The sequence below is a fragment of the Aotus nancymaae genome, unplaced genomic scaffold (assembly GCF_030222135.1).
Source record: "Aotus nancymaae isolate 86718 unplaced genomic scaffold, 86718_ANA_hifiasm-v0.15.2.pri h1tg000015l_0, whole genome shotgun sequence".
Taxonomy (NCBI): Eukaryota; Metazoa; Chordata; class Mammalia; order Primates; family Aotidae; genus Aotus; species Aotus nancymaae.
The window spans coordinates 989,222-999,460 of record NW_026988426.1 but is presented as its reverse complement, the minus strand read 5'-3'; the positions used below and the strand labels follow the sequence as shown (position 1 = coordinate 999,460).

At 44.7% G+C, this 10,239-nt stretch overlaps 1 protein-coding gene across 2 annotated transcripts in view; it reads left to right on the top strand.

Annotated features, from left to right (window-relative positions):
• The window catches only part of ZSCAN25 (zinc finger and SCAN domain containing 25), a 173,309-nt gene extending 165,197 nt beyond the window's left edge, over positions 1 to 8,112 (top strand). Inside the window, exons 7-8 of one of the 2 annotated variants that reach the window (XM_021671663.2) lie at positions 4,544 to 4,619; positions 7,668 to 7,756. In XM_021671663.2, coding sequence (XP_021527338.1) covers positions 4,544 to 4,581 — 38 coding nt within the window. In that variant the 3' untranslated portion in view covers positions 4,582 to 4,619; positions 7,668 to 7,756. Of the gene's footprint in view, positions 1 to 4,543; positions 4,620 to 7,667 lie in introns of both variants that reach the window. The other variant, XM_064376416.1, reaches the window with a different exon arrangement.
• Positions 8,113 to 10,239: the final 2,127 nt, after the last annotated feature.

Here is a 10,239-nt window from a genome sequence, read left to right as displayed (position 1 = left end):
GGCTGTGCCTCAGCTGCTGCCTCTGCACTGTCAGGCTGGTCCTCTGCAATTCTGTTGGCAAGAGGACCCCTAAAGGTGAGACAGGGTGTGGATAAGTTGGAGCTGATGGCTTCATGGAACACTATCAATTTGTGCTGCTTCCTGTGAACCCTTCAAAGACCCTGCAGTAGATAGCAAGTTAGACAGGTTCTTTACCAAAGAGTGGCCCCTTCTCTCTGGAAATACTGCATGTGTAGAAACAGTGGGAGAGAAAGGAGAGAAGAGAAGAGCTGCCCAGATGGCCAGGTGGATCCCAACCACCTTAGCCAGCAATAATGGGGCAGCGGTCACTGCAGGCTCACACAGCATCAAGGACTCCAATAAGATGTTCCCAGTTTCTTGGGGGTGGAATTGGTATTCAAAGCAAATGGCTTCCTTTTTGACAAGTTGAGGATTTTCTAATGGGAGGAGAGCAGGCCCCAGGAGCTGGCAGAGATGAGGCCTGTAATAGCAGTTGCTGCCACCTGTGAGCCCCCCAACCCATTCCTGATGGGACAGATCTCAGTGATGAGGGTGTGAAAATTGTATCAGCTCTTTATCATCACTCAGACCCAAGTTCTGTGTCTGCTTGGCCTGAGGAATGGTGGATTACATGACAAACAAAATCTCAGAGTTCTTAAAACTCAGTAGAAATAGAAGATGTTTAAGCTGTGCCTGTGCACTTCCTTCTTTATTCTTTCTCACATTCAGCCTTCCTGCAGAAACTGATACTCACCCCAGAAAGGCAACCCTTCCCATCCCTCTGGCCCTAAGCCTCCAGGGCTGCTCAGCAGCTGGCCTGAGTGGGTGAATGTCATGCCAGATTCCATGTCAGATTCAGGGCCAAGTGGGTGAATGTCTTGTGCAGTGTTGTGCCAGGTGTGTGCCGGGAGCCACGTCTTCCTTGGGGACAGCCTAGTGGAGTAGGAGACACATAAACATGCTTGGATGGAGGTAGGCATGTGCCAATAACTGGAATTCCTGGAATAACAGAGCCCTACAGAGAGGTACCTAAAGAAAGAAGTGACAGCAAGTATCATACCAACAAAGGACAGACATGGAAAGGTGGGCGACAGTCCCCAGGAGAAGTAGGATAAAAGTCCAAGGAATTCTGATACATTTCCGTCTCCTTTCAGTGGCTTCGTTGAGCACATTAAATACAGCCACACTACTATTCCCAGTTTACAGATGTAGAAACTGAGGCTCAGTGGTTGCAAGTGGCTTCCCAACTGCTAATGATCACAATAAAATATTATAAAAAGCTAACAGGAAGGGACATGGAAGGTCCTGTGCTGCTCTGGTGCACCTGCCATTCCCTGCTAAGTGTCACTATGGGAAATAGTGAGACTCAAGGCTGCAACTGCAGATTGGTTGAGATTCATGTTCCTGACTCAAGGGTTACTCCCAGCAGCACCCTCTGTGGGTCTTCTGGAACAAAGGACTCCACCTCATCTCAGCAGGGAGAAAAAAAGATGCCGTTTCTGACCATATCACTGGAATTACTGGAGGATCTCCTTCTCTATGTTCCCACCCTGGGAGGTGCACACAACACATTCAGACAAGTAAAGATTCCAGTGTCATCTGATAACTATCAACAGCTTCGTTCACTCACCTAAATCCACAGCCCTTCTCTTTTTTTTTTTTTTTTTTTTTTTTTTTTTAAGGAAACGAATATGTTTTATTCTTTCCTCTAAAACACATACTTGGCTATGATGATTTTTATTCTAAGATGACGATTTACCTGCCCTACGAACTTCAGGAGGTGGTCTGACTCGTTGGAATCTATACCAACAGTGATAGACTAATCGTTACTTGGACCTAAAACATAGCCAGCACTGTGTCCTAACTAATGCAATTGGTCTTGTTCTGCAAAGGAAAATAATTGAAGGCACGTTCTGCCACTTAATTCCACAGAAGGTAATATCTTCTAACATGTAGGGACTTGCCTACTGAGAGACGCACTGAATGTGTCAAGGAAGACACTATGTGTTGGAAGAACACCCAACCACCATGCCTCTCACCTACTCATTTCCTGTATTAAAGCATTCATCATGTTTTTACGCTTTTTTTTTTTTTGGTCTTGTTTTTTTCCTTTTTGTGGAGAACGGGGTCTCGCTATATTGCCCAGGCAGGTCTCTAACTCCTGGGCTCAAGCTATCCTCCCGCCTCTGCCTCCCTAAGAGCTGGGATTACAGGCATGAGCCACAGTTCCCGGCTCATGTTTTTAAAGCTGTGCTCCCAGACGTTATTCTTGGTCTTGGTCAACTCTTTACCCTAAACACATAGAGCAGAGACAAATAAGCAGATAATTATAGTACAGCCGAGGAAAAGTAATCTTACAAATTTGAGAAATATAATGTCCTTATCAACCATGAAAGACTTATCTTCTTTTTCAGTCTAGTTAGTGTTGGATCAAAGTCAAATCTCAAAGAACATTCAGAGAAGCATTAGGCTCAGATATCAGCATCAGTGGACAAGGATGTCCAGGGACTCAGTGATGTATGGAACACCATCACTCTGATATTTTCATCTTTTTATATTGGTAGCCCAAAGTGGTACCTCTCTTCTGGGAAGCTTGTCCTGTCTTCCAGTGGCCAACTTAATTGCTGGTGGTATGGGGAGGCAGCATTGCTCTGGAATGATTTGTGTATTAGATTCAAATTTCACAGGTCATGATCTTGAGGATGTAAACTGAAAAAAAAAGCGGGGGGAAGATTATCTCTCTGTAACTCAGCTCTCAAGTCCCCATTCTTCTCAGTAAGGCAACACTTGATTTTGCAGGTTGGGGTGGCCAGGTGGTATCTAAGTTTTGTTTTTTATTTATTTATTTTAAAAATTGTTTTGAGACAGGGTCTCACTGTGTTGCCCAGGCTGGAGTGCTGCGCTGTGATTATAGCACACTGCAGCTCTATCTTTCTTTGAAAGACACGAATACAACAGAATCAACAAGACTTGATGGATGAGAAATGTGAGACCTTGGACATTTCTGGGCCTGTTTCCTCATCTGTCCATGGGGGAAATTGACCAGAATTGGCCTATGAAGACCAAGGTCCTCCTTGTCCCAATCAGAAGACCCCTGCAGGTCTGCCTGCCTCTCTCAACTTCTGTGTCCCTGTAGGATTTTCAGAGACATTCCCTGTCCTCTATTCTCCTTCTCTTATAAATCACTTAGGGTCCACCAGGTCTTCCAGCCCAATCAAGGACCAAGAGCTCCTGTGGACAGGAGGAAGAACAAAGGTGGGATAGGATGGAACTGGGAGAAGATAACCACACATTTAGGCCCTGAAGTTTAAATTCTGGATTGGTTTCTTAACTGAGATTGCAGAGAAATGGTTTTACACATGCTCACACCCACTCACACACAGGTCTTACTCCAGGAAATGATAGTGAATACATGTCATGCTAAGTACCTATCCCGGATTAACTGATTCACTCTGTCCAACAACCCTATGGTATTGGTATTGTTATAATCCCTATTTACAGATGAGCAAACTAAGCCTCAGGATGGTTAACTGATCCATCTAAGATTACATCACTAATTGCTCCTGCAGAGCCAGGATTCAAATTTAGATCCTCTAGCTTGAGAGCCCAGGGTCATAATCTTTTAACACAGGCCCAACCCTGCCTGAGGTCACACAGAGTTAGTGGGGAACTAGCAATGCAGCCCAGGCCTTCTGAATAGGTAGTGGCCAGAGCTCTGCCCCTACACTGGGACAAAGTGAGGCCCCCTAGCAAACTCATTAATGAGGGTTGGGGTGCAGCAATGTCGTTTCTTCTCCCTGCCCACCCTTGCCCTGAAGTATAAGCACTTCTGTAGACTTTATGACAAAAAAAGAAGAGGAGCTCTCTCTAGTGCTGCCTTGTGAAGAGGGTGTCTTCTTCCCCTTTGCCTTCTGCCACGATTGTACGTTTCCTGAGGACTCCCAGCCATACAAACTGTGAGTCAATTAAGTCTCTTTTCTTTATAAATTAATAAAAAAGAAGAGGACTTGATCATAACTGTTTGCTTTCCACTCCACTCTAGAATGTCTATTTCTTGATAAACTAACCACTAACATTTCCATGGTACTTCACAGTTTATATATTCTTTCCTCTCTTAATGATCAGCAATAAAACTTTGTAAGGTGAGCAGTGTTAGGATGATTTAACTTATACTTTATAGATGTGGAAACAGACAGATGGGAAGAGACTTGCAGAAGTGACTAACCCATGAAGCCAGGGCATGGAGCCAGACGTTGTAATTACAAATCCTGCCAGTGGCCTTCTTGCTAGGAATTCAAGGAGGCTCCTAAAATAACTTGGCAGGTTGTGTCAGTCACACATGAGATAAATATTTCCTTCTACACCTCCCATCACACTGCCAGTGTAGTTATAACATGCTACAGAGCTGGCTGTAACCACGAAAACGACATGCACATCCTACACTTTACCAAATTGTGTATTCAGTGAACTTGTGGTTTCAGCAGAAAGGGGAATGTTGCAAATAATTTTGACATGTCACAATCAGAATTATTTTTGTTTCCAGGAAAGCAAAAAGTAAAAGGTGATGAAATCAACATGTAAAAGAGAAGCCCAACAAGCCTCTTTCATGAGCTCAGCAGGCAAGTGCCAGAGAGGGTCCCACTGGTGCTTACTCACAGTTTCAACAGCTGAACACACTGCTCACAGCATTCACATGCATGGGGAGCTTTTAACAACCACAGGTTCACTGGGCGCAGTGGCTCATGCCTGTAATCCCAGCACTTTGGGAGGCCGAGGCGGGCAGATCATGAGGTCAGGAGTTCAAGACCAGCCTGGCCAACATGGTGGAACCCCGTCTGTACTAAAAATACAAAAATTAGCCAGGCGTGGTGGTAGGTGCCTGTGATCCCAGCTACTCAGGAGGCTGAGGCGGGAAAATTGCTTGAACCTGGGAGGTGGAGGTTGCAGTGAGCTGAGATCATGGCATTATACTTCAGCCTGGGCGACAGAGCAAGACTCCAACTCAAAAAACAATAACAAAACACAAGAAGGGGTTGCCCAGGGGCCTAACAATGAGGAGGCAGGGACCATTGAGGGCCATCTGGAGAGAATCCAAAGTTTCCCATCAATCCAGAGACATGAAAAAGAAGGCATCATGCCCAACTCTTTCCATGAGGGCCATAACCACATGATCCAAATCAGACAAAAATCAGGACCACAAAGGAAGATGACATGCCAGTCTCATTCATAAGCATCAGTGCAGAAATCCTGAGCAAAAAAATAGTAGCAAGTCAGAGACAGCAGTGATCAAAGATGACACACTATGACCAAGTTGAATTTAAACCTGAGGCTCAAGAATGGTTAACAGAGAAAAGAGATAAGTACCAATGATCTCGTCAACAGATTAAAGGAGAACAGTTATTAGATAATCTCAATGGTTTCAGGAAGAGCCTTTGATAGTTCAATAATAATATATTAATAATATATAATAATATTCAACTCCCGTTTATGATAATTTAAAACTTTAACAACTTATAGCAGGGAGTTTTTCTTTTTTTGAGAGGGAGTCTTGCTCTGTTGCCCAGGCTGGAGTGCAATGGCACAATCTCAGCTCACTGCAACTACTGCCTCCCAAGTTCAAGGATTCTCCTGCCTCAGCCTCCCAAGTAGCTGGGACTACAGGTGCCTGCCACCATGCCCAGCTGATTTTTTGTCTTTTTAGTAGAGACAGGGTTTCACTGTGTTAGCCAGCATGGTCTCGATCTCCTGACCTTGTGATCTGCCCACCTTGGCCTCCCAAAGTGCTGGGATTACAGGCATGAGCCATCGGCTGAGACTTTTCTTAACCTAATGAAAGCATCTACCAAAAAAAACTTAGAGAAAACATTATTCTTAGTAGTATAAAAGGATTATCCTCTTATACCTTCTTAATGTATACCATGTGCATATGTTACCTTTTCAAAACTAGTAACATTATTCAAACAAAGAAAATCCTATCAATTAACTTACTTTTTTCTATAATTGAAAAGAATATCATAACTTGTCCTTGTCAGAAATTCAGCTTGTGATTCACCTGGGGTCAACACAGGGCAAGGTTTAATAATCACTGAAATAATTAAACATTGTAATGTCTCACGAGGCTGCTTGAACTGCTCCGATTTCAAGGGCACCGAGAGGCTGGGGGAAATCAGAGGGTCAGCAAGTTCATTCAGTTGAGGTCATCTCAGTTTACAAACTGGATTTTGTGACTGTTAGTTGGGACATGAGTTTCTTTGATAATCAAATGAATGGAATGAACCATCTCCCCAGAATAAACAGCATCCAGGATTTTTGCATGCAGTGTCAAGCAGACTCCAGGGAGACATTATTTGGAAGTTTGCCAAACCCTCTGACTTTCCAAGGGGCCTGCCCACCCAAGTGCAGCCCATGCCTGACACCTAGCCCACAATGCCCTATTCTGATTGGTTACATGGTTATCTTCAGAACCACGGGACCCTCTTTATCAGTGTGAATGGGTTCTCCTCTGTACCCAGTGCTATGACACAATACAGGGGAACAGAACCGTAAGGGAAAATGTGAACAAGAACTTCACAAAAGGAGCCACAGTGAGACCCTAGGTGGGGTACTTCACACGGAGGAACTGGAGAGACACCAGAAGTTCTGGAAAGGCAGAGAGAAGAGGTTCTGGGAACTACCTGGGGTGAAGTCTTCCTAAAGGATGACTGCTTGCATTATCATAGAGAAGTGTTTGGACAGAAGAAGGGAAAGTGATAAGCATTTCAGGCTGTGAGAATGGTCCACCTTTTTTTAGTAATAAAAAATACAATTGGGCCGGGCGCGGTGGCTCACGCCTGTAATCCCAGCACTTTGGGAGGCCGAGGCGGGTGGATCACGAGGTCATGAGATCGAGACCATCTTGGTAAACATGGTGAAACCCCGTCTCTACTAAAAATACAAAAATTAGCTGGGCGTGGTGGTGCCCGCCTGTAACCCCAGCTACTCAGGAGGCTGAGGCAGGAGAATTGCCTGAACCCAGGAGGCAGAGGTTGCAGTGAGCCGAGATCGCGCCTTTGCACTCTAGCCTGGGTAAAAAGAGTGAAACTCCATCTCAAAAACAAAACAAAAAAAAAAAAACACAGAGGTGGGCAGATCATTAGATCAGGAGTTCGAGACCAGCCTGGCCAAGATGGTGAAACCATCTCTACTAAAAATACACAAATTAGCTGGGCGTGGTGGTGCATGCCTGTAATCCCAGCTACTCAGGAGGCTGAGACAGAGAATTGCTTCAACCTGGGAGGCAGAGGTTGCAGTGAGCCAAGATCGCACCCCTGCATCCAGCCTGGGCAACAGAGTGAGACTGTCTCAACAAAATATATATTATTATTATTCAGAGTCATACTGTATTGCCCAGGCTGGGGTGGAATGGCACAATCATGGCTCACTGCCACCTCAACCTCCCAGGTTCAAGCAATCCTCCTGCCTCAGCCTCCTGAGTAGCTGGGACTACAGGCGTGCACACCATGCCTGGCTAATTTTTTTGTAGAGATGAAGTCTGGTCTTGAACTGACTTGCCTAGGATAGTCTTAAACTTCCGTTCTCAAGTGATCCTCCTGTCTCAGCCTCCCAAAGTTCATGCCTGGGATTACAGGCATGAACCACTGAGCCCCACCATTTTTTTTTTTTTTTAGATGGAGTCTCACCCTGTTGCCAGGCTGGAATGCAGAGGCACGATCTCGGCTCACTGCAACCTCTGCTCCCTGGTTCAAGCTATTCTTCGTCCTCAGCCTCCCAAGTAGCTGAGACTACAGGCATATGCCACCACACCCAGTTAATTTTCAGATTTTTAGTAGAGATGGGGTTTCACCATGTTGGCCAGGTTGGTCTCAATCTCTTGACCTCGTGATCCGTCTGCCTCACCCTACCAAAGTGCTGAGATTATAGGCGAGAGCCACCGCGCCTGGCCTACTTTTATTATTAACAATGTTGAATATTTCTGTATTTTCGATAGCTGCATTTCTTCTTTGATAAAATGTTCATGTCCTTTGCCCTTGCATTACTGTTGGAGTTGCTTTTTCATATCACATTATAATAAATATAATTTAACTGGCAAATAAAGAGAATGACCCACCTTAACCATTATTATCATTGTTGACTCATTTCTTGGTTGCAAGGTAGTGTCTGAATCGAGGCAGTTATAATTACTGCTAATAAAGAAGTAATCTGGCCAGGAATCATGCCAACATGTGGATCTTATATGTTTAGGGCAAAGGTTCTGTGCTCCACCGGTCAGCAAGAGGCTTGAGGCTGGGTGGGGACCCCAGATAAGGGGCTTGGCAGGAATCAGAGTGGCATGTCCCATGCCTGTTAGTATATATTTCTGAGATTTTAAAAATAAATGTGTAGAGGTGAAATGCACATAACATAAAATTAACCTTTTTCTTTATGATTATCCAATCTGAGGACTGAAAATTAACCATTTTGAGGTGAACAAAGGCACGGGGGATCCAGTACATTCTGTATTCTGCAACACCACCTCTATCTAGTTGCAAAACATTCCCATCATTCCAAAATAAAGCCTGTATCAGTTGAGCAGTTTCTCCCCACTCTTCCCTCTCCCCAGACCCTGGCATCCACCGTTGCATGTTCTGTCTCTGTGGGTTTACCTCTTCTGGATATTTTATGTGATGCAATATGTGAAATTTTGTTTCTGGCCTTCATATAACATTTTTGAGGTTCATCCATTCTGTAGCATGTATCAGAACTTCAATCTTTTTATGGCCAAATAATATTCCATTGTATGGATAGACCACAATTTATCCATCCATTGATGGATGGGCTATTTGCATCTTTTGGCGATTGTGAATTGGACTGTTAGGAATATGTGAGTCCATGTATTTTAATCCTCTTCGATATATAACTTGGAGGGGAATTGCTGGGTCACATACAACTTCTGTTTAACTTTTTTTTTGCGGTGGGGGACAGAGTCTCACTCTGTCGCCCAGGCTGGAGTATAGTGGCACGATCTCGGTTCACTGCCACCTCCGCCTCCCAGATTCAATAAATTCTCTGCCTCAGCCTCCCGAGTAGCTGGGATTACAGATGCCTGCCACTGTGCCTGGCTAGTTTTTGTATTTTTAGTAGAGGCAGAGTTTCACCATGTTGGCCAGGCTGGTCTTGAACTCCTGACCTTGTGATCCACCTGCCTCAGCTTCCCAAAGTGCTGGGATTACAGGCTTAAGCCACCACTCCAGGCCTGTTTAGCTTTTTGAGGAACCTCCAAGCTGTTTTCCATAGCAGCAGCACCGTATTACATTCTCACCAGCAATGGGTGAGAATTCCAATTTCTCCATGTTCTTGCCAATAATTGTTATCTTCCTTTTTAAAAAAACAAGTCATCTGAGTGGGCAGGAAGTGGTAACATTTCTGGGATTTTGACTTTGTGCAACCACAAAGAATTAAGAATCGGTGAGAAGATGCCAAAGACGAGGGGGACAAGAAAAAGGTGTGGCTGGAAACCTGATGCAGGTGGCCCCTGGGCTTTCTATTTTTGTTTTTCTGCTTGAAAACCTTATTAAAATAAGGATTAAACCTGAAAATAGAACAATCGGAATGTCAACCCTTTGCATAAAATCATCAAGAAAAAGAAGAGAGGAAAACAGAGAGAAAGAGAGAGAGGGAAGAAGGAAGGAAAGGAAAGGGGAAAGGAAAGAGTTGTGTTTTTTTTGTTTTGTCTCAAGAGTCTTGCTCTGTTGCCCAGGCTGGAGTGCACTGGCGCAATCTCAGCTCATTGGAACCTCTGCCTCCTGGGCTCAAGCAATTCTTGTGCCTCAGCCTCCCAAGTAGCTGGGATTACAGGCACATGCCACTGCACCCAGCTAATTTTTTGTATTTTTAGTAGAGATGGGGTTTCGCTATGTTGCCCAGGCTGGTCTCGAGCTCCTGAGCTCAGGTGATCCACCTGCCTCAGCCTCCCAAAGTGCTGGGATTATGGGTGTGGACCACCATGCCCAACCAGGCCCCTGGGCTTTCCATGGGCTCCAGAGACATCTTGTTCTTTAGAAAGAAGAGAGCAAGTAAGAATCCTTGGAATATGACTGATGTGCAGGCCCTGTATGAGTTATTTAAACTCCCTCAGCCTCAGTTGCCTAATCTATAAAATGAATGTTCATGATTATGTCTTTCCCTCCCAAAGGAGCCCAGATGAGAGCAGACCCTGGCCTATGATCTGCAATGGGCTTGGGACCTAGATCTGCAATTCTG